The sequence below is a fragment of the Akanthomyces muscarius genome, chromosome 2 (assembly GCF_028009165.1).
Source record: "Akanthomyces muscarius strain Ve6 chromosome 2, whole genome shotgun sequence".
Taxonomy (NCBI): domain Eukaryota; kingdom Fungi; phylum Ascomycota; class Sordariomycetes; order Hypocreales; family Cordycipitaceae; genus Akanthomyces; species Akanthomyces muscarius.
In genome coordinates, this window is record NC_079242.1 from 2,369,623 (window position 1) to 2,394,350 (window position 24,728).

General features: G+C 54.4%; 7 protein-coding genes across 7 annotated transcripts; 1 reads left to right on the top strand and 6 right to left on the bottom strand.

Moving 5' to 3' along the window:
* Nucleotides 1–8: 8 nt before the first annotated feature.
* On the bottom strand, nt 9–1,251 carry LMH87_003885 (uncharacterized protein; the record flags this gene model as incomplete). Its single annotated transcript, XM_056195023.1, has 5 exons — nt 9–12; nt 216–231; nt 561–590; nt 797–898; nt 975–1,251. 5 exons carry the CDS (start codon nt 1,249–1,251, stop codon nt 9–11), a joined length of 429 nt encoding a protein of 142 aa, XP_056048693.1.
* Nucleotides 1,252–4,497: 3,246 nt separating this feature from the next.
* Nucleotides 4,498–5,042, top strand: LMH87_003886 (uncharacterized protein; the record flags this gene model as incomplete). Its single annotated transcript, XM_056195024.1, has 2 exons — nt 4,498–4,562; nt 4,616–5,042. The coding sequence occupies 2 exons, from the start codon at nt 4,498–4,500 to the stop codon at nt 5,040–5,042; spliced, it is 492 nt and encodes a 163-aa protein (XP_056048694.1).
* Nucleotides 5,043–5,658: 616 nt separating this feature from the next.
* Nucleotides 5,659–8,331, bottom strand: LMH87_003887 (uncharacterized protein; the record flags this gene model as incomplete). Its single annotated transcript, XM_056195025.1, has 1 exon — nt 5,659–8,331. One exon carries the CDS (start codon nt 8,329–8,331, stop codon nt 5,659–5,661), a length of 2,673 nt encoding a protein of 890 aa, XP_056048695.1.
* Nucleotides 8,332–11,396: 3,065 nt separating this feature from the next.
* Nucleotides 11,397–13,147, bottom strand: LMH87_003888 (uncharacterized protein; the record flags this gene model as incomplete). Its single annotated transcript, XM_056195027.1, has 2 exons — nt 11,397–12,956; nt 13,049–13,147. The coding sequence occupies 2 exons, from the start codon at nt 13,145–13,147 to the stop codon at nt 11,397–11,399; spliced, it is 1,659 nt and encodes a 552-aa protein (XP_056048696.1).
* Nucleotides 13,148–13,542: 395 nt separating this feature from the next.
* Nucleotides 13,543–15,559, bottom strand: LMH87_003889 (uncharacterized protein; the record flags this gene model as incomplete). Its single annotated transcript, XM_056195028.1, has 2 exons — nt 13,543–15,282; nt 15,359–15,559. 2 exons carry the CDS (start codon nt 15,557–15,559, stop codon nt 13,543–13,545), a joined length of 1,941 nt encoding a protein of 646 aa, XP_056048697.1.
* A 579-nt stretch (nt 15,560–16,138) lies between these two features.
* LMH87_003890 (uncharacterized protein) lies at nt 16,139–18,028 on the bottom strand (the record flags this gene model as incomplete). The annotated part of the gene is made up of 1 exon (XM_056195029.1): nt 16,139–18,028. The coding sequence occupies one exon, from the start codon at nt 18,026–18,028 to the stop codon at nt 16,139–16,141; it is 1,890 nt and encodes a 629-aa protein (XP_056048698.1).
* A 4,328-nt stretch (nt 18,029–22,356) lies between these two features.
* On the bottom strand, nt 22,357–23,240 carry LMH87_003891 (uncharacterized protein; the record flags this gene model as incomplete). The annotated part of the gene is made up of 2 exons (XM_056195030.1): nt 22,357–23,130; nt 23,229–23,240. The coding sequence occupies 2 exons, from the start codon at nt 23,238–23,240 to the stop codon at nt 22,357–22,359; spliced, it is 786 nt and encodes a 261-aa protein (XP_056048699.1).
* Between the last annotated feature and the right edge of the window lie 1,488 nt (nt 23,241–24,728).

The window sequence follows — 24,728 nt, forward strand, 5'->3', positions numbered from 1 at the left end:
CACGGTACCTATCTGGGCATTTGGCGTTAGTTGGGACCTTGTCTATGAGCCTGTTGCTCTGTGTCTTCATGACAATCTATCTCAGGCGGGAGAATGCGCGGAGGGAAGCCCGGCACAAGCCATTGGCAGAATACACGTATCAGGAGAAGATGACGGAGAGCGAGATGGGCGACAACGCCACATTTTTCCGCTACACAGTGTAGATAGCAACTTACTCGATGATATACAGTGCTTATTAGGAGTATGATCGGCATTCCAATTGAATGATGCTCGGGTTTATTGGAAAACGGGTCTCGTCGGCTTGTACGCGGGCTGCAAGGAATACGTGATTACGGGATATCCTCGCAAAGGCATAATCTTTTTGTCGTGGTGGAATCGAAATCTTCTTGGGTCGCAAGCGCACGGGCTTCTTGAACGGCGGGGTCATCATTCTTTGTTCTTTTCGATCGCTTCTTAAAGTAGATGGAGCACGACGGCAGCACCCGCGCCCGACACAGCGACTAGCAAGTTATACTTGGCTGTGCCGGCGGCAGATTTCTTCGAGTCATTGCCCGATTTACTGTCATCTCCCGGCTTGGTCGTATTTTTCCCTGCAAAGTTTTTATAAAGTCTTAGTTTTTGTTCCACGCAATTGGTCCTTTCCTGTTTGGTTGATGTTTGTGCATGTATATATGTATGTGCGTATATAAAGTCGGGCAGCCCGTCCCGTCCGCAAAAGAAAATGTAACAAACGAAGAAGAAGAATTCATGTCATGTCATGTCGGGAAGAGAACTGGTAAAACTTTTTAAGACGTGCCTGAGCAACCGACAAAGTTGTTGCCGCTGGCGCCGCGGTGGGTGATGACACCAGCCTCGTCGCAGTTGCTGTTGATGACAACACGGTCGGCACCGGGGGAACCTGCAGACGACAAGTTAGAACCTGCCTTGGGAGCATTGTCGGCGCCATCGGCCGTGGGAGGAAAGGGAGAACAAACCGCCAGTGTAAGCACCACCAGACTTGATGGGGAACTCGTAGTAGGGACCGCTGACGGGGAAGTTGAAGCCCTCGTAGTTGTTGTACTTGTGGGGGTAGGTCGAGCTGCCGGCGGTGCCGCCGTTCTGGACGTATTGGCAAGCAGCCTGGGAAGCCGAGTCGACCTGGCTGGCAGAGTAGTGGACGGTGCCGCAGGTGGTCGCGTCGCGGCTGACGAGCTCGGTGGGAGCAGCGCTGGCGACGGCGACCAGGGAGAGGAAGAGAGCGGTGAACTGCATCTTGTCGAGGCGGAAGAGCAAAGAGGGGATGATGGGAAAGTCTCAATTGAGCACGAAGAAGAATGAAAGGGGGGATGCAGATGTCGAGTCGGCGGGCGAGCGTCTCCTCTTAAGCTCGGCCATGTTGGGCACCGTGATCGACTTTAGCTTGAACTTAGTCAGACAATCAGACAGACAGACCGACAGGCTTGTTGCACGGCCGCTTGCACGGGGCGGGCGCTGTGGGGGAGCCTGTCCAGCAGCACTGGGCACTAATGACTTGGCAGTCAGCAGTGTATCAGAAGTTCAGGACTCAGCCGCTCCGTCGTGATGCAAACACAAAGGAGATGGCCGCGCCAATGACGACGGAGAATCGGGATCCATCGTCTGTGTAATATTGAGCTCCGTGCGTTGCCGAGAGGCTCAGCTAGCCAACCTCGATACCGAGTATCCGTTGCGAGTATCCGTACGGACAAGACAGACGAAACGACAATGGCCGATCACGACCACCAAGAATCAGTCGACGGGCGTCTCCGAGACCTCTCGTCATGCCCATGTGGTGCGGCCGGGCCATCGACCAAAAGTGACCCCAGAAGATCAATGGGGCGTCACCCGCTTCGGCGCAACGCGTCGATTCGGGCAGGTCGTGGTGCAGGATCGGCATCTAAGTGGTGGGATGCAAGTTCCAGGTCCCTACCTAACGTGCTAACGTGCTAACCCCCCGTGCATTGGCTTGTTCGGATCGGCACTGATAACCAGCAACCAAGCTTTTTTTGGTTTTTCTGCGCCTCCCGCCGATTGTCTCGTTCCCCCGGCATATCGGCATGCAGGGTGGTGCTACCTATGCAGCGGGGACCAGAATGATGCACGCGGAGCCGCAAGCTTGACGGACTTTGGGAACCACGACTATTATCCGTACTGCTCGCAGCTATCGTCACAGAGCAAGCTATGCCCACCAAGGAAGGCGCCTGCACCTGGCACGAGGGTCTGCTGCTGCAATTGGCCACCGAACCAGGCCGGCGCAGGGCCGGCCTCCACTGGCGATGGGACGCTGCTGACCACCGCCGGGAGTCTCAAACCCTTTTCAGCTCTCCAATTCTTGCTTCACCGGCTCTCCTGCCAGCAACTGCTGCTCCAGATGTGTTGCGGAATGCCGAGCCTCCCGTCGTGCAATTCATCGTACCAATAGATGCGCTTACTGTGGCTCATCTTGGTGGCCGATTCATCCGCCGCCACCATTCTTTAGTTTCCTATTAGCGAGGCCTCATTGATCTGCCCTAATGTCAAGTACCGAATTGCCGCTGCGTGGTGCTGGTATTGTGGTAGGCTTCGCTATATTTCGCGCTGCACGCTCCTCAAAACGCCCCCTTCATTAACCCACCAGTACATATATTCGCTCGGAGCATATTGGCCGATACTTTAAACCTGCATCCCCGAGTCTTACTGTCGGCCATTCGGTAATGATAGTGCACGCACGCCCCAAGCCCCTTTGTCCGCTGGCATCCAATCGTCTCATGCACCACACTCCTTGTCCATCTAGAAAGCAACTTTTGCAACCGTTGACTCTCATCATCGCAGCTTCTTCGCACCGACCAATCAATTTTCCTTCGTATCCGTGCCACCGGAAATCCGTGCATCCCAGTGCCGCAAACGACGCACGCCAAGAAATGGCTGCGTTTGAACTATCTTTCAACTACATGTACAGCAAAGAACTCTTCATCATTCATGGATACCTTTTACGACTGAAGGCGCTGTTGAACGTCTACACCGCATATGCGATATTGAAAACGCACGCTGTTTGATCTGGCTCCCTCTACACGCACCTTGCCAAGCTCCCTGGGTCTACGCATCAAGCGAGCAGTCACTCTTCATGGACCCATCCTCGCCCGTCTGTCAAATTTCAGTTTGCCTCTCTCGCCCGCCAATTCTTGAAACAGCCCACCTATCAGTACTGTCCACGATGGCATCCAAGTTGGACGACGAGACGGCCTCTTTCCCCAGTGCCAGAGTCCGCTTCCGCCCCCAAAGGTAGAACCTTCTGTCACACCCGCTAGAAAACGAACAACTCTCAAAGCTAGGCGAGTATCATTATTCCAGCCTGCCCCAAAGAAAATTCTTTAGTGTCTCGCTGGTCTCATCTATGGACGCCAGTGCGATCTGGACCACGATGATCCACTAGCCTATCAGCACCTATTCAACACCGGCCGGTTGTGTGCGACCGCTATCACGATGCAGTGCCTACGGCTGGTTTCGATTCACAGGGACGGCGTGTTTTGAGGAATAATATCAATATGACACTGGGTTGTAATGCCAAAATTGGGCATGTATAGCAGCCTTGTCGCCAGCCTGCCCCGGCGCTTCTACAGTGTATTTCCTGTCTACGCGCGTAAACCACCAACCCAAGCAGATGTCTGGTCCGTTCGCGACTCGGCAAGCCATGTCGCGTTTTCAGGATTTCGGCCAAACATGCTGCCTGGACCTTACGTATCGCACGTTGCAGATGACTCGTCGGGGAGGCGGGGTACTAACCGCATTGTTCTCTTATTTTGTTTAAAGGATTTGAATGGCGTGAACAATCACCGGAGTCATGCATCCTCTTTCAACTGCCCTGCCTAAAGGAGTCGGCGCCGAAGCTTGGTTCGGTCCGCCCGTCAGCATCCCCGAGACATCGGGGTAGCGGCTTGCAAAACTCCGACAACCATACGATGCAACCCGCTTGGTCTTCTTGAGCCTCTATACGTCGGGAAAATTGTTACGATATGTCTGAGAATCCAGTTCTGCCACTGATTTTGTCGCCAAGAAAGCCGTTTGATATGCTACAGTTAGTCTGATGGACAAGCTTTCGGGACGACGCTCCGCAGCCTTGTTGGCCTGTTTGTGCCGACAGTAAGACAATCCTTCGCAAGTTGCGACCTGATTTGCAACTCTATGCAAAGTAATAGACCTGAGGATTAAAGGATCCCTCTTAGCGCAGTCCTTGCAGCTCGAGGGATCCTGACGCATCCATTGCGCTCCTGCGAGCTTTTGTCGGCCCACGCTCATTAAGGCACTTTGCTATGAACAAAATTGCCCAGATTGTGAGTCTGTTACTGTAGATTGCCCAGCTATCAGCCTAGCATAAAGGATTATGAAAATACCTCCATACCGAGGTCCGCATCGTCAGAGTTCGCACACCGTTATTGGTTCGCTCTGTCGAAGGAATCGACCGCTGCGTGTCAGACTGCACAATCCATCGTCCGTGCTGGGGCCAGGACCCAATCAAGCAGCATGTTTCCCTCAGGCTATGTGCCATTTACATTTTCTCATACCTACACGGTAATCTGCAGAGGATTGTTACGTCTCCGGCCTCAAGTATATAAACCCACGGCTCTGACCTCGTCGACAGAAAGCTTCCAACTCGGTCAACAAGTGACAGAATCACCTTCACAGACACACACATACGCAAAACCCCCGAAGCTCAAATCAACATGTTCTCCGTCACCAAGACCGTCGCCGCCACCCTGGCCCTGGCCCTCTCCGTCGCCGCCAACTCGGGCGACATCACCTACTTCAACCCCGGCCTCGGCGCCTGCGGCCATAACAACGGCAACGGCGACTACATTGTCGCCGTCGGCCACGGCCTCTACGACCGCGAGCACCCCTGCGGTCGCCGCATCCGCGCCCACTACGGCGGCCGCTCCGTCGACGTGACTGTCGTCGACCGCTGCGGCGGCTGCGGCGATGGCGACCTCGACCTGTCTCCCGCTGCCTTTACCGCCCTCGTCGGCAGCCTCGGACCCGGCCGCGTCCACGGCAACTGGGAGTGGATCTAAATGGAAAAGGGTTCTCTCTCCCACAAGCATGGATTTGATATCTGGCACGGTTGTCTCCATCGGCTCTGTTCTCTCGGGGCCAGGGTATAAAGCTGTCTTGATGAATGTTCATGATTCGGGATGTACAATGTCACCTGCCATGTATATAGTGAACAGCAGCGTATATATGAAGAAAAAAAAACCGGAGGTTGATCAAGAATTTGTTCGTTTCAGGCCGTCCAGTTGACAAATGTGCAGCAAGTAAGACGAATTCCGACAAGTTTCTGATTTCACAATATAAGCTACCTGCTAACGATGAGCTAACCAACTCACTGTGTTGGCGTGAATGATGAAATGCTAGAATAAACGCAAGTTTCCGTTCTCCTTGGATCAACAGTGATACAAACTTGAAAAAAAAAAGCTGCTCAAATAAACAAATAAACTCCTTTGCCGAATTGCTTTGCCTAACGATGATGAATAAAATGTTCCTTTCCATAGTACTGTTACAACAAAGAAAAAAGTTTCAGAACGCTAATGATGTTCTTGTGTGATGCGGGAAAAAGTGCGCTAGGTTAAAACGATACTTGTAAAAAGTGCTGAAAATTGGCAAATTATATCAGGTACAACGCCGTGATAATCACGCTTTGTTGCGCGAAAATCCCGGCAGCCATTTCCTTCGCGTTCCCGTCGTGGACTGCGAGTTGGGGATGCTATGCTGCGACATGGCGTCGGCCGCCTGGGACTTGACCGACTGCGCGTCTACCGCGGCGGGGGCAGCAGCGGAAGAGGAGGCGCCATCGTACGAGACAGTCGCGATGGAGCTGCGCCGGGCTGCCTGCCGTGGGTTGTTGAGCATAATGGGCGGGGGCGTGGCGCCGGTGCGGTCACAGTCGTGCGTGGCGGCGCTGCTACGTGAGGCCCACGATGACGCCGGCGCGTCCGCATCCTGCGCACAGGAAATGCAGTCAGACTTGGCGGGCGACGATACGGTTGCTGATGGTGGTATGCCGCCGCCGGGCAGAGAGCGCCTAAAGAGTCCCTTGAGGCCGGTGCGTGGGCCTTGCTGCCACGAGATGGGCGGATGCTGATGGTTTGCCGAAGTGCTGCTGCTGTTGCCTCTCTTGTGGTCACCTTGGACGGGCGTGCGCGTGCTGGAGCGGAGATCGGCCGCATCACTATTGCGACGATTCCGAGCCGTGGCGCTGGCAGCGCCGGAGGATGGTGGCGGTGCTTGCCAGGTGCCCTCGGCAGCCAGGGGCTTTTCGGTCGTAGGCATGGCCGACATGGATCGTCCAACTCCGTATAAGCTGGACCGTCTGTCGGGCGGAGGCGGCGGAGGTAGGTTTGGCGATAGCAACGCCTCGCGCAGAGACAGCAAGTCGTGCATGTAGTCTGTGCTAGGCATGGAACCGAGCCGCTGCTTGGGATCGAAGAGGGAGCTGGCGGCCCAGCCGCCACGGGTCATGCTAGTCGGGAAGCCAAAGAGATCTGGTGACACGCGGCCGGCAGTCGTCTTGGGAAGTTTGGTGCTCTCCCGCATCCAAATGTCGAGGCTGGACTGCAGCGACTTAGTGTCTGACTCGTCGTCGCTGTCCCATGAGTTGTTCCGTTTGTGGGAAACCGTTGTATCCCCGGCGGAGTGAGGTCTGGGAATGTTCTTGGCGCCATAAGGGTCGTAGCTGGGCATTGCACCCGCGTCAGGCTGCCGCGAGCTGCGTGCGTTGCGCGAGGGCTCCTTTTGAAGTAGAGACACACCGCCACCGCTTCGTTCCGTGGCGTGTGGTTCCCGCGTTTGTCGTGTCTCGTTTGACGAGATTCTTTGCCGCTCGTCGGAGACTTGGTGGCGTACGGAGAGGTTGTCGTTGGAGTTCTTGTACCTCTGCAGTGTCGACGACGAGATGGTATCTGGCGTCGGTGGCATTGCTTGGTCATACAGGCGAACACCCCCAGCGTCCGTCACTACCTTTCTCAATGCGGCTCTCTTTTCATCCTTGATGGATCGCCGGGCAGGCGAACCATGTACGCTGTTGCGGTGTTGGTTCTGAGAAGCCTCGCTACGATCAGCTTGGTGAAGGGGAACATCTGGCCCGCCAGTCCGGGGCCCAGAATCCCCTTTCTCTAGCCGTTGGAGCGGTGAGTCCTGGCTCAGTACGTCATTGATGGGCCGTACTGTAGCTGGTCTGTATTCTTGTTGGTGTTTGGAAGAGAGTAAATGGTCGTTGTCGTAGTACTGCTGGTGTTTTTGGTTTCTTGCGCCAGACGCGGGTGACTCTTGAACTATGACTGGGGAGCTTCCGTCAAAGCCGCTCAGCGCGATGGGGTCATCAAAGTCGATGACGGTTGTGTCGCCGCCCTTTTGGCCATATACACTCATAAAGGAACTCTCACTGAGAACGCTCAGTGTGGGGCTAGCCAGACCGTTCATCATGGCGTTATCAGTCTCCGAGTGACCACCAGAGATGCGCCGCAGGCTCAGGATGCTCGCACGGTTGCCAATGTAGACGTTCCTCAGGTTTTCGGTGGTTGCATTGTGCTCAGAGAGGAAACTGGGCATGCGATTCACGGTGGGTGTCTTGGACCGATCCTGGAGCTGTGTTAGGTCCGCAGTAGACGAGTTGGCTATTGAGTCGTCGTAGTCTTCAAATCCGTCGGTTGACGCGTAGAATCCCTGGCTCTCCACGTGCTGGACCATGGTGCGCTCGTTGAGGAGCTGGTCGACCTTGGCTTCGAGCTCAACAATCATGCTGACGGCTTCCTCAATGGCCTTGTCTCGCTTTCCCAGGTCGGCCTGCAACTTGTCACTCAGCTTTTGCGCGTCATGCTTTTCGACCTCAAGCGCACCCAGACGCTCTTCCAGCTTGGTCTGTCTTTCGCGACGATGATATAGTTCGAGCTTGAGGTCAAAGTTTTGTTTGTGAAGCGAGGAGACGACCTGTTCCATTTCTTTTACACCGAGACCCTTTTTCTTGGCCGACTCCATGCCGGCGCTAGACTGGGGCCGCTGGGGCTCGTGATCGGAGGATCTGAAAGATCGATCTGTGGCGACGCGGCCGAGGTCGACGGAGGCGCTCATATCGAGGTTGTGACGTGACGAGGTGGAGGACCCAAGCTTCTCACTTTCGGCCCTGCGTTCCTTCTGAAGCTTTTCCTGCAAAAAGGTCGACATTGTTGGGGGTCGCGCGAGTTCACCGCTGGCCTCGCGGGACAGCTGGGGCGTAGTTCGGGAGCTGGAACGTGGCGAAGCTGCCGTGGTAGTAGTGTAGAATCGTTGTGGTTGAGCAAAGGACTGAGCAGGTGAAGCTGGCTGCATGTGAGAAGTGTTGGAGCTGCTAACGCTACGCGTGTTGCTGCCGATGGTAGAGGCGCGAGACGGAGCGCGCGGATATGGGGGCCGTGGACGTTGCCCAGACTGGGACGTCGATGAGTCCATTGTGAAACTTGTATATCGTCTTTTGGGCAAAAAAGAAGCAGTTTGAGCACAGCAGATCGGTAGAAGAAGAAAGCAACAGAAAGTGGCTAAAACATGGAATGCAGGTATGCCGTCGAGCTGGTGCAGGGGGATCAGACAGGGCTTGCAGAAGAGCAGGGGCACATGTCTGTCATCGCATGAAGCTTATTGACTTGCTGAAATGGTTTGCAAGTGCGGATCTCTGCGCCAGCGCGGAGACTAACCCATGCGACAAAGAAGACCTGCCCGTGCTGTGGTTCTCGTCGTTTCGGAGGATGTATGTCGGCAGCCGGGGAGAGGCAACGTTGTGCACACGATTTCCGTTCCGAGAGCGAGGGGCGGAAGGGGGGTTAATTCTTTGTTCCCAAGCGATTACGACTTTGTCTATAAATTCGAGCGGAGAGGAGAAGCCGTAAAGTGTTGGGCTGTCGGACGGTCGCAAGGACGAATTGAGCAGTGGTCTCGGTTTGCTTGTGCGAGTGTGCTCTGCGTGGAGGGGAGTAGCAGCGCCAACAACAGCGCAGCCGGCCGCGGCGCAGCTGCAGCACTCAATCGAAGAATGTCTCAGGGGGGGGGCGGAGAGCAAGACAGAAGCAGAGGAAAAGGGAGGACGAGGCGGACGGTTCGAATCAGGAATCGCAAGCGTGAGACGACAATTGGAGGGTTCGGAAAAGGCGACGAAAATAGGCGACTTTGTTCTTGTTTGGAGGGCGAATGGATGTAAGACGAAACAAAAATAAAAATAAAACAACAGGGATGCAGGAATGCAGGAATGCAAGAATGCAGGGAAAGACGAGGGCGCCGTCGCCGTGGGTGGGTGTGGTGGTTTTGCGGCACGCAAGGGATGGCAGCTTTTTTGGTGTTTTGGTTGGTGGCTTGGCCGTTGGGCTCAAATAGCCGGTGTGTGTGTGGGTTGGTGGGTGGGTTGACGTTGGAACGAATGTCGGCCACCAACGCCCAAAGTTCAGGAACAAGGTTTTGAATAAATGGAAAGGGGGAAAAAAGATGGTGTAGTTTATTATTGGCCAAGGAAAACAGAAAACGAAAAAGAATGATGATCTAATATGCGGGCGTGTGTGTGTGCGTGGTGTGGTGTGCGTGCGCATGAAAATGGGCAGGGGTCACAGAAAATTAAAAATAAAACAGATGGCTGGGAGAGACGTCGGATGTTGGATGTTGGACGGGTGGTGGTGGTGTGTCACTGTGTGTGGCTTTTGCGCTAGGACTGCCTTTTCAGGGGGGGAGCATGAGCGACTGGCCCGCTGAAATGGAACTGCTGAAAGGCGGACACGGAGAGAAGTTGCGGGGAGGAAGGTGAGGCGCCGCCGCGGCCCGTCTAGGGGGAGAGCCAGCCAGCAAATGGGTAACACAAGAGCCGTCGATTCTACAATTGTCCTGTTCGCCGCGTTTGCCACACGATATTCGCGAATAAATTTATCGAAAATCATTTTCAAGAGCCATTTTATTTCTGTAGAGAAACTTTCAAGAATAAAGTCTGGCTTATTGTGTATTGCACGGCGTCATTTTCTGTTACCTTCTCTCGCTGACCCAGATGCTCGGGCACTAAACGGGGCCCTTTTTTTCCCAGCCCAAACCGGGTCCTGGGCCGCTGGCCTTCTCGGCTCGCTCCTGCAACCACTGTAAATCTGCTACGCTAGCGCTCCCGGAGTCTGGCGGTCAAGCACCACGACGGCTTCCCTACAGAGGCTCGACGAACTAATTGCTTTCCACCATCATCACTCTTGCGTCTTTCCGATTGACGTCTCTGCTTTACCGCCAGTTCAAACTCACTGTGTCGCCCGCACACGCAGATGCCTTTTTTTTTCTTCTTCTCGTTCTCTCTTGTGCAGCCACAGCGTGGTGACGTTCCCGTCGTCGCATCGTGCTTTCCCTGCCTGCCAACAAAAGAAACGACTTGTTTCCCCTTCCAAAGAAATCTAGAATGAAAAAAAATCTACGTTAGGTTCAACTCCCCAGTATGTCACCTTGCTGGTTTAAAAAAGCAAAATCATAAGCCGTCTGTTTCTCTCTGTAACCGCCATCTCACCCTCGCATTTGCTTTTTGCGACAACCCCCAAAAAGCTTCTAAAAAAAAAAAGAGGTTCATTATTCTACATCTCATGCTTGGCGTTGCAGTCCGCCAAAAATGCCTCTTGACGATTCCCCCCCCCCCCCCCCCCCCCTGCCGCTCTTCCTTCGAGCCCTGCTCGTCAAAGCGTCCATGTTCCACATGCTGCCACAATGGCATGACTTTCTGCATCTGCAAGATGCTGCATCTGCAGCCACATCTTCGGCACCACCCAAAACCAACACCTCTCTCGCTGAGCAAAAGTTTCAATGGGTCAATTTCGATTTCAGGAAGAAGAAGAAATTGCCCTTTCCGTTGTCGCATCCTTTCTGAGACGCACACATCCATCCATCCTGCCAGCCAAAAGCCACAAACAGTCCCTCCCAGCGGCGCCGCTCAGCTCCACACGCACCGCCGACCCGGGACCCAATCACGGCCCGTTCCAACTTTCCGGGGAAGAACCCGGGCCCCCCCAAACTAGTCCGGCACAGTGCCGCCGCCACGAAATGCGACTCTCGCACACAGGCTATGGGCTCATCACAGCGCCCATCACGGGCCATGACAGGCTCCAACTTGTGTTCGGCAGATGTATTATCATCAAGACTTCTCTCCACTATACAGACAACATCGCTTGTTCTATCGATACAGTCTAATCAACACAGCCTCATGCCCATACGACTCTTCGCGTTAGAAAAATATAGACAGGTATCTGGGTTATGAGGCCCAGACACATCTGTAATAGCATCATAAAATACAATTCATTCTGGCTCCCCTCTTCATCCTCATGCTCTTCCTCGCCACCTCCTTCTACTTCTGGGTTTGGCTTCCTCGCCACCGACCAGTCTCCATCGTCGCCGTCCTACAGCTCATCTTTGTAGTTGTAGAATTCTTCCTGGCTGCCCTCTTCATCCTCAAACTCTTCCTCGGCACCTTCCTCCGCTTCTGGGTTTGGCGTCCTCGGCGCCGACCAGTCTTTCTCGTCGGCGTCTGCTTGATTCTTCTTCTTCGTGGCTTTGTTAGTCGACTTGCCCGTCTTCTTTGCCTTTTCCTTGCTCTCCCGCTGCTGCTTCGCCTTCGCCTTGGCCTTCTTCTCAGCCTCCTCGTCTTCGTCGTCGTCGTCAATGTAGCCCTTGAGCTCGCGCACGCCAGCCAGGCCCGAGTCAGACACCTCCAAGCGCCAGCCGCTGTCGCCAGCAAGTTTTTGAACCTCTGCAGCCATTTTCTTGACTGTATCCGGGTCAATCTCCAGCTTTCTGAGCTCTTCTCGCGAGAGCGATTCCACTTCGCCACCGTCCTCTAAACTCGCGCCTTGAGCCACAATGACCTGGAATTTAGGTTCCTGCGCAAGGCCAGTCGACATGAAGCTTCGTGGCGGCGTCAACTTGAACGGCACTCGGCCCGCCTCATCTCCCAGCGATAGAATGTTGCGCGAGCCAACATTGATATCACCTACCACAGCACGCTTGCCCTTGGCGCCGTCCCCTGTGTCACGGAGCAGCTCCTTGAGCGCGGTGGCAGCTGCGGCCGCGACCGCCGCTGCGCCCCCCACCTTCTCGCCATTCTTTTCTTCCGTCTCGTGGGTTTCCTTCTTCGAATCAAGTAGGAGCGACGGCTCGTCCGACACAAGGTTGCAAGTGATAGCATTGGCTTGCGTAGGTTCGGGAGGCAGAAAAGCAGCGTCGCTGCACAGTCGTGGTGTGTCAACCACCATAACGTAGGCGCAAATAGTTACCTCCTTGATCCAGCTGATTTTTTCCGTTTGAAGTCCTGGCACGCAGTGGTACTGGACCTCGACCGTGCGCTCTCGCTGCGTCAGGTCGCAAATCGTACCACCCTCGAGCTTCTGCACCAAGTACCTCTGCTTGCCCTTTTCCTGAATCTCGGCCGGAATTGGATCCAATTCGTGTTCGGCCGCGTTGGCCGACTCTGAGCTTCGCGACTGCGAGGGAACGGTGGGAACCCTTCCCAGCACGTACTCTGGCGAGTGAAGATCGCGCTTTGGAGGCTGGCCCTTGGGGCTGCTCGCCAGAGCGTGGTACTGCACAAGCTCCGTGTTTCTGCAGAAAGAGTAGCTCCACCATCCAGACACATAATATAGGCATGTGTCTTCTAGATCGGCAATCAGCTCCCATCCGCTCTCCACGGCCCGGCTTGCCTCGCGTGCTTCCTCCGCTTTGGCCAGTTCCGTTGCCGTTTTGTTCTCGGCCGCCGCGGGCTCAATGACCGGTATTGAGCAGAGCGCTTTGTAGTCACCCATGTTGACCATTTCGTATGTGTATAGTGGAGTTTCGTTGTCGTCCTTGCCATGGCCTTGGGCGGCCTCGGTCGGTCGTGCCTTGTCGGTGGATTGAGCTGGGTCCTGGACGAGCAGTTTCGCATCTTTTTCGGAGATGACGTTGTTACCAAAGATGACCTCAAACTGCGTCATTGAAAAGGCATGTTAATGTGCTGTACAGTGCGTCTACTTGGCCGCCGTTGCCTGTGGGCTCGCCAGCCGACCGCTGTACGTACCTCTGGATGTGCTAACACATCTTCGTGGATGCTGAAGCTGTGAAGCTTGGCTCCGCAGAGGCGGGAGGCCGCCAATAATAAAATAGTCGCTCGGCGCATTGTGCCGCAGTATTCTGGTTGTCGTCACATAGAGCCGCGATGGGCAATGGAATATGAAAGGTGATGTTGGACGGATCTGGGGCCCGCAGGACACATGTGTCATGATGCGCCGGTGCTGGCTGCAGCTGCCAAGCTGGCATCGTCACTGCGGGGCCCGATGTTTTGCCGTGCTAGCACCAAACTGCAAAGACATGACAGATAGAACTATATAATAGTTGAGATATTCTCGAGCTTGAAAACACTGTCTCGCCTTGATTTTTATGCTTGGTAGAAGCATTTGTTGGTGCGGCGTGTCTTGGAGTCACGCGACAACGATTCGTAACCTCTGAATAGAACATCATTTCATGTATGCTCGCTAAACTCGAAATGCAAGTCTATGATTTCCAGTCAAGTCATTAATCCTCAAATCCCTCCCAGTCATTTAAATCCTCGCCATCATCTTCATTTTCATCGTCATCATCCTCACTCTCCTCCTCCTCCTCCTCCTCCTCCTCCTCCTCCTCTTCGCCCTCTTTTATCGACGTCAATTCCCCCGGTTTACTCTTCCTCTTCAGAAACGGCATTCCGTCATCATCTCGAATAATCATGCCCGCCTCATCTCTCACAAACGGCCCATCCGGATCCATCTCTTCCTCTTCCTCATCCTCCACCTCGCTCTCATCCCGCGGCAGCAGCTCCACCGGCTTGCCCGTCGTCTTCAGGTACGGCATGCCAGTTACGTCGCGAATAATCATGCCCCTCTCGTCCCTCATGTATGGGCCGTCCGGATCCATCGCCTCGTCCGCGCTGCCGTCCCGCACGAAACCCGCCACGAAGAAGCCCATGACGCCGTGTCCGTCGCCCTTGTAGGAGCGGATGCAGCCCTCGGCGACTTCGGCATTCCCGCCGCAGCTTTCCTCGAGCCCGCGGACCGGCCAGTCGCGCATGCCCCGTACTTGTTCGGAACGCTTCATGATGCGCCAGCCGCGTCGCTGGGCTACGTCTGATTGTAGCGCCTTCATGACGACGTGCTCGTTTTCCTGCGAATGTATCGAGCATGTCGAGTACGTCACCTTCTTCGCCGCAGGGAACGCAAGAGCATGCAAAAGAATCTTGAGCTGGAACCCAGCAAGAGCCTGCAGTCGTGCTTCAAGATCCTTTTCTGAATTTACCACAGTCTCGTTGCCCTCGTCGTCAATCATGACGCTGTTCTGAGCCTCTTCTTTGTCGTCCAATTTTCTCTTCTTGTTCTTCTCTTCTTTCTTCTCAGACGCTTTCCTTTTTCCTTTGTCCAGCTTCTTGCTGGCGCCCGCCGCGGGTGATGCCTCGGGAACATGCAGCTCTGGCATGGTATCGCGGCCAACGATGCCACTCCCTGAGCAGCTCGGATCCAGCAGAAGCGCGCCCACATTGGCAAACTGCTGGCCCGTCGGATCAACCTGACAAAAGTCTTGTCCAAAGCCAACCCTCGTTGAGCCGTGCGAACCCGCAATTTTGACCATTTTCGTCAGCGTTTGCGAGCGACGCTTGTCTTTTTCAAACGCAAAAATCTTTTGCGATTCTGGCGTCTCAAAGTCAGGTCGTCTAGCATGGCATATCGCGGCTAAATGCGTCGTCTTGTTGCCGGGCGCTGCGCAGCCATCCACCACATCGCCGTCCTCGGGCATGGGGTCGAGCAGATAGGCAGGAAAGCACGAGGCCTTGTCCTGAAAGATGATTTTACCAGAAGTGTACGCCTCCGTTTTGGATAAGTCGGTGCCTTGCGTAATGGCGACGAGATTGGGAATGTGCGAGTCGATGAGGATCCTCCTCTGCTTCCCGCCCGTTGACGGTGCCAGAACCTCTTCAATAGTGGTCACCTGGTTGTACCCTTTGAATGTGGTGTTGAGCTGCTCTTCGACTGTGGTTTTGATGACGTTGATGCGGACCCATCGCGGAATTTGCGCCTCCTCGCCAGCCGCCGCGCGATCAATCTGCTCCTTGAGTGCCTCCATGGTCGGTGCCCTGCGACGCAATCTTGCGCGAGTGAGTTCCGACGTCAATCGGGCCTTGTGCTTCTCAATTGTCACCCTCAAGCCGTGAGTTTTGGGAAGGGCAACGCCGCCTTTGGCTAGTAGCAGGTCATGCGCCAGCAGAAGAGCAAGGACGGGTGTGAGCTAGAGGAATCAGCATGATGTACTCTCAATTCAGCCGGTCCAAGGAAAGGCCAGACTGGGCTAAAGAAATGCGTACCTTTTTCTCTATCAACAAGACGGAGGAAGCATCAATGACTTCCTTCAGCACTGAACTCCATTTGCACGTTTCAAACACCAGGGCGTAGAGCTGGCCTGGCGTAGACTTGATGTTGCGGCGGCCGAAAATTCTGGACTTTAGACTACCGCCTTCCGTCGACGAGGCGACCAGCACCTCTGCGCCCTCGTGATAGAGGGACATTGGCAAACAAGTTCCCCCTGGTTCAGAATGGAAAGGAGGAAAAATAGGCACAAGAGGTAAGAGGACGCGGCAAGTGGTCGAGGGAGAGGTTTGATGAATTGAGTAGCGTCAGGTACGGAAAACTTGCAGTGAATGCAATTAGCCGTGGTTGACCCACAACGAGCAACGGCCGTGTAAGTCGCGACTCTAAATTCACCGAGTAGGGAAATATCCAATTGCGGGAGAGTATTCAATTCCGAAGTTTTCTATAGACCCGCCAATGGCTCTTCTACAATGCCATGCTACAAATCCGTACCCAAAAGTGCCCGCTAGGGGCTCGTTCTCAAAGGGGTCAATAACCCTACGAGACGTAGAAGACGAAAGTCATAAATATCATGATACAAAGTTGAGATGTTTCAAAAGAATTTGGGCATCTCAGAATGTATTTGCCATTGCTCCGATGAGCAGTTTATCAATCCAGAATTTTGCACCTGTATTCGCTGGCCAGAACAAGTTTCCAAGAAGATCGGGCAAGTGCCGTGACGCCAGAACCAAATCCGAATCTCCACATAGCTACCTATGAAGCTGCGTTGCAATCGCTCAGAAACGACCAGAGTGGCGCTTAACGTGCTCGTGCATGTGGCGGCGGCGCTGAGCGTTCTTCAGGCTAACCTCACCATCCTCGCTGTAGACGGACAAGGCCCAGCTGCCACCGCACTTGGATGATGCGTTGTCCTCGCAGGCCATGTTGCAGGCAGACTCATCGAGGCGCTCCGAGTCCTCGAGCTCGTTGCCGCAGTAGCACTGGCCGCCGTATTCGGTGCCAGCGGCGGAGAAGCCAAGCTTCTTGCACTCGGCAACGCACTTTTCGTTGCTCATGCGGCCAATATCAGGGCGGACCTTGCCGTTGAGGGAACGACCTTGAGCATCCTTGAAGCAGCCGGCATACTTGAAGCCACCGACGTCGTTGCCTGTACCGCCGGTACCAGTGGGGGCGGGGCCCCCAGCAGTCACGGTGACAGTCTTGTAGACAGTGTGCACAGTAGCAGGGGTGCACTTGTCAGAAGGGCTGACAGGAGCTCCAGAGAGGGTAGACGAAGGGGCACCACTAGTCTGGGTCTGGGAAGAAGCGCTCGATTCAATGGGAGAGCCAGACTCGGAGGGAGAGGTAGGCTTAGGAGTTGCGGAGGAGGAAGCCGGGGTCGAGAATCCGGGGGCAGATGAGCCAGGAGCAGACGAAGCGGAAGCGGGAGCGGAAGAAGCAGGAGCGGAAGAAGCGGTAGCAGAAGAAGCGGTAGCAGAAGAAACCGGGGAAGAAGACACTGGAATGGAGGAGGGAGCGGCACTGGAAGACTGACCCTGGCTGGGATCCGGGGATTGGTTGCCGCCATCACCAGCGCCGTAGGACCATCCAGTGAGGGCGTTGTTCCCGGGCAGCTTGGGCATAGTACCAGTGACCGTTTCGTCGACAGGCGACTCAATGGTGCACTCATCCTTGTTCAGGCCGTAGGTGAGGCCGGGGCAGTGATCCATGCCCGCGGTACCCGCGTCGCAAGTGTCGATGATGTTCTGAAGGAGGGGCTCGTCCCAGCCGGCCATGAAGTCGGCATGCAGGCTGTAACCGGTAGCGTCACCGTTGGCAAGGACAAAGGGTTGCTGTCCTTTGCCCTGCTCCCAGCGGCCAGCGAAGGCGGGCGTATTCCAGTAGGCTTCGAAGAACAGGTGGGGGACGTGGATCCAGCCCTCGGGGCAGTCCATCTTACCGTTGTTGTCCTTGGGCCAGGCCATGTTGTTCTTGTAGTCGGTCAGACCAGCCTGGGGGTTGTAGCAGGAGGGGAAGTGAATGTCGGCACGGAGAGGCGAGGCATAGCCGTTGCAGTCGACATCGGGGAAGCCCACGCCTTCGCCTTCGTTGTTGGGATCCTGCATACCGGCCTTGTAGCCGTTGGAGCTGACGGGCCAGCCGGGGTTGGTTTTGATGTTTTCACGAGGGCATGTCCACTTGATGCCGTTGATGGGGCCTTTGGACGCGTCAAAGTTGGACTTGGCGCCGGCGGCGGGCGGCGTACGGGCAGTGGGATCGCCGGTAAACATCTGCAGGCCCAAGGGAAAGGCCTTGATCTCATCGTTGGTGGCCTCGAAAAAGTAGTAAACGTTGGAGTAGAAGAGCTCGACGGACTCGAGGTTGCCGGACTTGGGGTCCTTGAAGTAAAGCGAGGGGAACCAGTAGTTGGAGTTGTCGCCCTTGATCATGGCTGTGCTGCATTTGGATTTTTTGAGATCCTCGCCAGTCGAGCCAAGGCCGAAGCCGCTTCCGCCGAGAACGTGGTGAACATGGGTCGAGGGCTGGCCGGGAGTGACGATGGGGTCAGCACGGGCAATGGTGAGCTGCTTGTTGGTGAAGCGCAGGACAGCAAAAGTCCGCTTGTCCTTGGCGGCGGCGGCGACGCCCAAAAGGGACGTCAAGGCGGCGGCGGTGGTGAATTTCATGGCTGCTGATTTTTTTTTGGCGATGCAAATCGAAACTGAGCAGTGTGGTCGCTTGTGTGAATGGCGAGACGGGGGGGAGTTTCAAGTGGTTGAAATTTGGTGATACCAGAGCACCAAAAGAAGGAAGAAAAGATACCCAGAGGTAAATCTATAAAAGAAGAGAATATAAAAAAGGAGCTGGGCGAGAACAATCACACGACTTGCGAGTGATGGGTGACGCAGAAAGGAGAGTAACAAACAGGCTGTGTCTGTTTGGGAAGAGTCGTGGAGAAGCGAAACAAAAGGAGAGTAAGTGTCCAGCAACTTGAAAGGTAAAGGAAGGTAGAGGAAGAGAATGAAGCAAAGAAGAGCAACGGATAACGGTTGAAGAGATGAAAGAGAGGTTGAAGATGGGGGGAGGCAGGGACGGTATTAAAAAGGGAACCGCCCAGCGGGGAGGTGATGCGGCTCAGAGGGGGCCGCCAAGCGTGATGGGGATGCAGCTGCAAGTGCTTGCTTGCTGGGGAACAGACACGAGTGGGCCACCGGATAGGTCGCCGATTAGAAGAAAATCTAAAGTAATGCTCATTGGCTTGATTGATTGTTATTTTCATATTTTTTTCTATTTTATTTCATTTCTTATTCGGGAATTGCGTGCAGAGTGCGGGCGGCCGATATTGCAGTACTGGGCCAAGTTCCGTGTAGCGTCTGCCGCCGTCGCCCCCCTGTTATTAGTCGGTGCTGCGTGGGAAGAAGGTGGCAGACGGTCCGTCCTGGCCTTTTGCACACCAGAACTTTTTGGCGCCCGGTTCCCTGCCTCTGTTGAATGCCGTCCAACCAACTCAAGTTTCTTTTGCCAAAAGAGGCCCTGGTCTTCCGATGGGCGATTCAAGACAGTGGGTGGTTGGCGAATCTATTCCAGACAAGCCATCAAAGGCCATCTCGTCTATTCATGGACTGGATATCCGTACAAGTCCACACCCATCCTTGCATCGTAGAGAACCCCCTCTCCTAAAATCCTCTGTTTCGTTTGCCATCTTCCCATGGTCGCTGCCTGCCTACTTGCATGAAAATGTTTGTGCGCACCATGCCGCCCCCTGTGGGACGCAACATGCACGGGCTCAGGGGAGAGTGAAGAGTGAGAAGAGGCGCACGCGGCGGCCGCAGCGTGGGCTCTCTTTTTCATCCCGTCCCAATTCTTTTTGCCCTGGTACTGCTAGAGCCAAGAGTGCACGTCTTGGCGCCTTGATTGGTCGGCCAGCGCACCCTCGCCTGGTGTGAGTGGCCGAGCTTGGGGCGGCGCGGGCAATGGTGCGACGATTTGCTGACCTGGCGCTGGTCCCAAGCTGAACAAAATCTAGCCTTTATCGTGGCGAAAAGATGGTACCTGACGTTGGGTGCTACGGTGCATCGTACGTTTGTTTGCATGCCAGAGGCCCCAATCAGTCATGGTGCGGCGTGCGCATTGTGCTCGAGATATCCCTACTCTACGCATCATGATACCGCCAGTCCAGAGCCCGACACTACATTTTTGTATAGCAGGGCAGTAACAAGCAGCGGACACACAATGACAAGAAAAAAAAGGCTCCAGTTAGTCCATCGTAGACTTGTCAAACAAAAATCCAAAAAAGACCCGATCTGAAACAAGGGTTGCCGCCCACAAGAGGCCCACTGATCCGGCCCAGCGCCAAAAGAATCCAGGCGGCCGGGGGGGGAAGAGGGTCGGCGGGAAGCAACACAAGGTGTCCAATACAAACTGCGGAATTAATCAAGCACACGAAGCAAAGATGCAAGCTGAACAAGACTTGGGTTTTTATGCCTTGCCTATCGACGTACTGTAACCCGATTAAAATGAGGGCTGAATATTTTCATCAAGTCTAGAGCTGGCTGGGTGTCCGCCTAGGCGTGTACCTGGCGACCTACCTAGGTAGTACCGTTTACCAGTACAGATTACTACCAGTACATATCCGCTCGCCGGGATGCCAAGCTTATGCGTTCCTGGACCGCTGCATAAACAAACACTAAATAATCGACATATTGACCAGGGGTATTGGTACTACGCCTTGGCTTTTTTTTTTTTCCCTTTTTCTTTAGCCCTCCTCTCTTCTCTACTTATCGCTCCCACACAGGGAGGGACGGCTGGTCTGCCCTACCTACGCTTCGGCCAACCACCTTGCCAACTTGCCACCACACCAACCTTTTGACTGTGAAACGCGCTAGAAAGGCAGAGCGCGCCCTCAACTTATCAACCCCCCCCCCCCCCCACTGCAGCTTTGTTAGTGCTGGGTGGCCCCGACCTTTGACTTTCTTGCCATTCATCGTTGCCATTCTCATACTTTCCATCATCTGCCCGGCCCGAGTTTCGGTGCCTGGCTTGGAATCCTTTCTTGGCTAATCTGTACTCCGTACCAAATCACCACTCCGTGTACTGTAGATTGTGACTGCCCATGCCGCCACGCGGAGAGGAGATCATGTCCGAACCGACGCACCCCATGTCGATGCCCTCAATTCATACGAGTTGATCCCAGAAAACTTACAGAAAGCCTCCTACACCTGCGCCTCTTTTTTTCTTTTTTTCGGCTGATGTCTGCTTTCGGCCCATGTTGCCCGGATCTTCCATCTTCTTCCCCCCATTTAGCCAACCTCACTTTCCCATCATCACACTCGGCGCCTGCTCTTTGGCCTCCTTGTGTTACTCTGTCATTACCACCACCAGCCCTTTGGTCCTCTCAAGTAAAGTAAAAGGGCTACATCGGCCTCATTCCCTCATGATTGCGCTCATCACTCATCCTCTCTCACCTCTATTTCCGGCCCTGTTTCCCCGGCGCCCGTCTGCCGGTCTTTCTCGGCCATACCAGTAAGCCATATCAGGGGCCTTGAAACGTCCACGTAATTTTATAACCCTGGGCTCACTCAGCCCAGGCTTTTCCTGTGTAACTTCGGCCAGGGCGGTACAAGCAATCCGAAATGAGCGTAATTCAGTCTGGGATGCGTTGAAAACAAAGAATGCTTTGCGGCATTATTCCTCCGGTTCGTCCCTGGTTCGTCACATTGCCCCTCTGCTCTCCATGCCCATCTCTTCCCCAGTCCAGTCCATGCGGCCGCTCCTTTGTCTGGAACAAATCGGAGCCGTTCTTTCTCGCCTAAATCGCCCAATCAAATGCATTCACATTGCAAACTGCCAAAAGCCACAACGCCGCGCATGTGACCAACCCCCAAAACCAACTTGTGGCCACCGCTCTGTACCCAGGTGCCAGCATCACATCACATCTGTCCCATGCACCATAATAAGCAGTGATTGACAGTCTCTCTGCTCTTGTATGGTACAAGTTATTGCTTGTGGTGAAAGATGCTCCCTCCCCCCTCCGTGCCTCCCAAATTGTCCTCCAAGCACATGATTTGATCAAAGCGCCCGCGCGTGCCTGTGCAACTCTGCCAGCGTCGTACCCCCAACGTCGTACGCTTCTATTGATCGGGCTCCCTGGTCATCATCGCAAATGCAAATTAGCAAAGACAAAAATGCCAGCGCATTGCTGTGCCATTTGGCCTTGATGCCGAGCTAGCATCACATCCTACAAATTGTCGCACACCACACAACCATTACAGTGCCGATGTGTCTCATTCGCTGGTCATGCACTCAGTAGACAATATCCACGTTCTTTTGTTCTTGCGTCAGGCATTTGCTCTTTCGCCCACGTGATCGTCCTGCTGAAATTTGGCGACATCATGCCCCTCCAAAGCCCTAGAGTCACCCGGGGCTTGACGCTTGTCTACAAGGTCTTTGGCCCTTCGATCGACGATTGCCTCCAAGAGAACACCGTGCCGTAATCAGACGAATGGTAACAAAACATAAAGATGTTGGAGTCCAGCATTGACGAGTTGGTGAAAGTGTTGACTGTATTCGCCTTCTGCATGAGCATATGTCCGTTCGTCTCTTATCCATGAGAGATGTGCACGGAACCGCAACGAGGATATACAGCATCCTCACTAGAGCCTCGCAGCCTTTGCATACCAATGAATTAATACATGCAGCACTTTCTGCAGCTAAACTGAGTTCAGATAAAAGTTCGCTCCAAAGTTATGAACTAGCTATGCTGCGCAGTGGTCGCTCCAACTTTGACCAAGCAGCGTCTACAACGGGGTATATAGATAAAGTAGAAGGAAAACGAAAACGAAAACGAAACGAAACGAAACTCAAACGTGCAAAATGCTATCCGTGCTCGGCCTTGAGGCCGTTGTGCTGTATTCAGCCCAGACCCTGTCCCATACAATGCCATAAACATATACCACTGAGTATTAAACGCCAACTCCCTATCCTCCTTGGCCAAATGTCGATGTGCAACCTCGATTCAATCGTCGTCTTCGTCATCTCCCCCTCGTGTTCTTGCCCTGTCGTTTCCCTTCTTGATTGAAATAATGCATCCTTGCTCTTTGAGCTTTTTAGCGAGAGCACTGCTAGCAACCATGCCAGGAAATTCCTTTGCACTGTAGACCTGGAATATGTCCGTCTTTGTTTCAGTGAGCATCGGGAAATGTCGAATAATGGCGGCGCGGGCGGGATCAATCATCAAGAGTCTGAAAACCAACCGAAAGGTGCCGGGTGTTCGGCAAGAAAGATCGGAAAAGCAGAAGAAACAACCCTCTTCACCCTGATCATCATCTCCAACGAAGGATGTCGCTACCAATGAGCCCATAAGCCGGCGTTGATGGTTGTACTCGTCGGGCATGTAAGATGCATCTCTTCCAGATTCATCCAAGATGCTGCAGTTCATCACATAGTTCGAGTACCGTAGATATGCTCGCTTTTCTTCATCGGACAAGCCAGGCCCGTCGACCCTGAGCTGTACAATCGGCGGAGGATCAATGACTCGTCTGTCCCTGTCTCCAAAGCCGCATGCTCGAGCAGCTCGTGGTTGTTGACGTACCTCGAGGCTGAAAGCCATAGAGTCTACGTCTGAATCACGCTCCGGCCCAATGAGATTTGGCATCCATGACGAGTTCGATGGATGAGCTGCCTGCTGCGGCGCACCCGTGTGGGCTTGTCGTTCGGGGGGTCGTGAGAAATGCTGATGACTATACGGCTCATGTGAAGCAAACCCGTCTTGATGATGAGTATGAAGAGCCTGTGGCGCATGTTGTTGGCGAAAATGGTCTTGGCTATGGCCTTGGTGCTGGGCGCTATATGCCGATCCAGTCGGCGGCGCCATAGGATGCGTCATACCGCGAGCACCATGATAGTGCTGGTCCTGCGACGGGCTATGAAAGGAAGCAGAGTAACTCGGTACGCCAGCCAGGAGGCTGTCTGGAGGGGGCAGCACTGGGCGCTGTTGCATGGACGGGGTTGAAGACGGTTGGAAATGAAGAGGCTGTCGTCGGTCGTGTGGCCGGTCGTGTGGCCGGTCGTTGTGCTGATGAGGCTGCATTGTTTCTCAGGGCGCATAACCAGGCGCGTGCTGAACTGTGGCAGTCTACTGCATACGATGGTTTTCGTCCTTGTTTCTGATGTGCACGAAAAGTGTAGGCAGGTGGGAGAGAAGACGACGCGTGCTGTTTGAAAGAAGGCAGGGATGCTGTCGGCTTCGCTGTAGGTGCCCAATTGAAAAAGATGAATATCGCCACCACGGTGCATGCAAGCATATGATTCACCCCAACCACGAATGTAGAAGCAAAGTATGGCGGATCGGAAGTGACGAGGGCTTGATCTAGTTATATGCAAAATTCTGCAGTGTGAATCATGGGCGTCGACCGAAGATGCGGTGGGAGACTTGAGCAGGGTAGTGCGGGGAGTTGGTCTAGGTTCAGTGAGTGACGGGCGTTGCGTGCCCCAGTCGCCAGCAAAAGCAAATTCGAGCCTGCAACAAGTTACAACAAGCAAAGCCAGGTGGACCAGAAACCGGAAAAAGATTGAATGTGCGAGTGTGCAGCTAGAGGTGGATTCCTAATGCGCACAACAAGACATACATGAAGGCAATGAACGGCAAAGGGAAGCGGGCCACTCCCTAGGAAAGCGCGCGCGGCGTCGCGAAGTGAGCGAGTGAGCGGGCAATGGCCGAGACGGTGATGAGCCACAACAGAGACAGGGTGTAAAAGCCGTTGTCTAGCGCGGGTCTCACAGAATTCGGGGAAATAGATGTCTCCGGCAGGCGGACCTAGAGGCAGTCAAGTGATTGCGCAAGGAGCAACGGGCTGGTCCACCAAAGGTGGCAGTTGTACTCGCTGAGCAAGAAGAGGTCGTGAGGCGTTGCGGTTGTGAGACAAATGAACGACGTGGTGGCGGGATGGCGGGAAAGGCGAACGCGGCTGGGGTTTCCAAGGAAGAGCCAGGATCATGAATGTGTGCGGCAAGCAAAAGGCTGACGGCCAGGTTACATGTCTGTACCCAGAGGCGGCTGATCGATGGTGTGTCGAAGAAAGCAGCCCAAGTAGGCAGTAGCCTAAGGAAATGACCACGAGCCTGACGATCAGGGCTCAGGTGCGGAAGCCAAGTTGTGCGAGCGTGGACCGAGAGACAAGGTAGTCGATATGATTCGTGTTCCGTACTCCGTAGTCAGCCGCGCAGTATGAATGGCGAATGGGACCAGCTGTTATGAACGCAGCCATTATTACGGAGTAGCACGTTGCAATTGCAGAAGCAAGCAATCGTTTTTGCCTTGAGCGGTTGCATGGCAGATTTGTCGGGGGGCTTATTAGGTCCGGGCCAAGCCAGCGCCTCGCGCCGCAC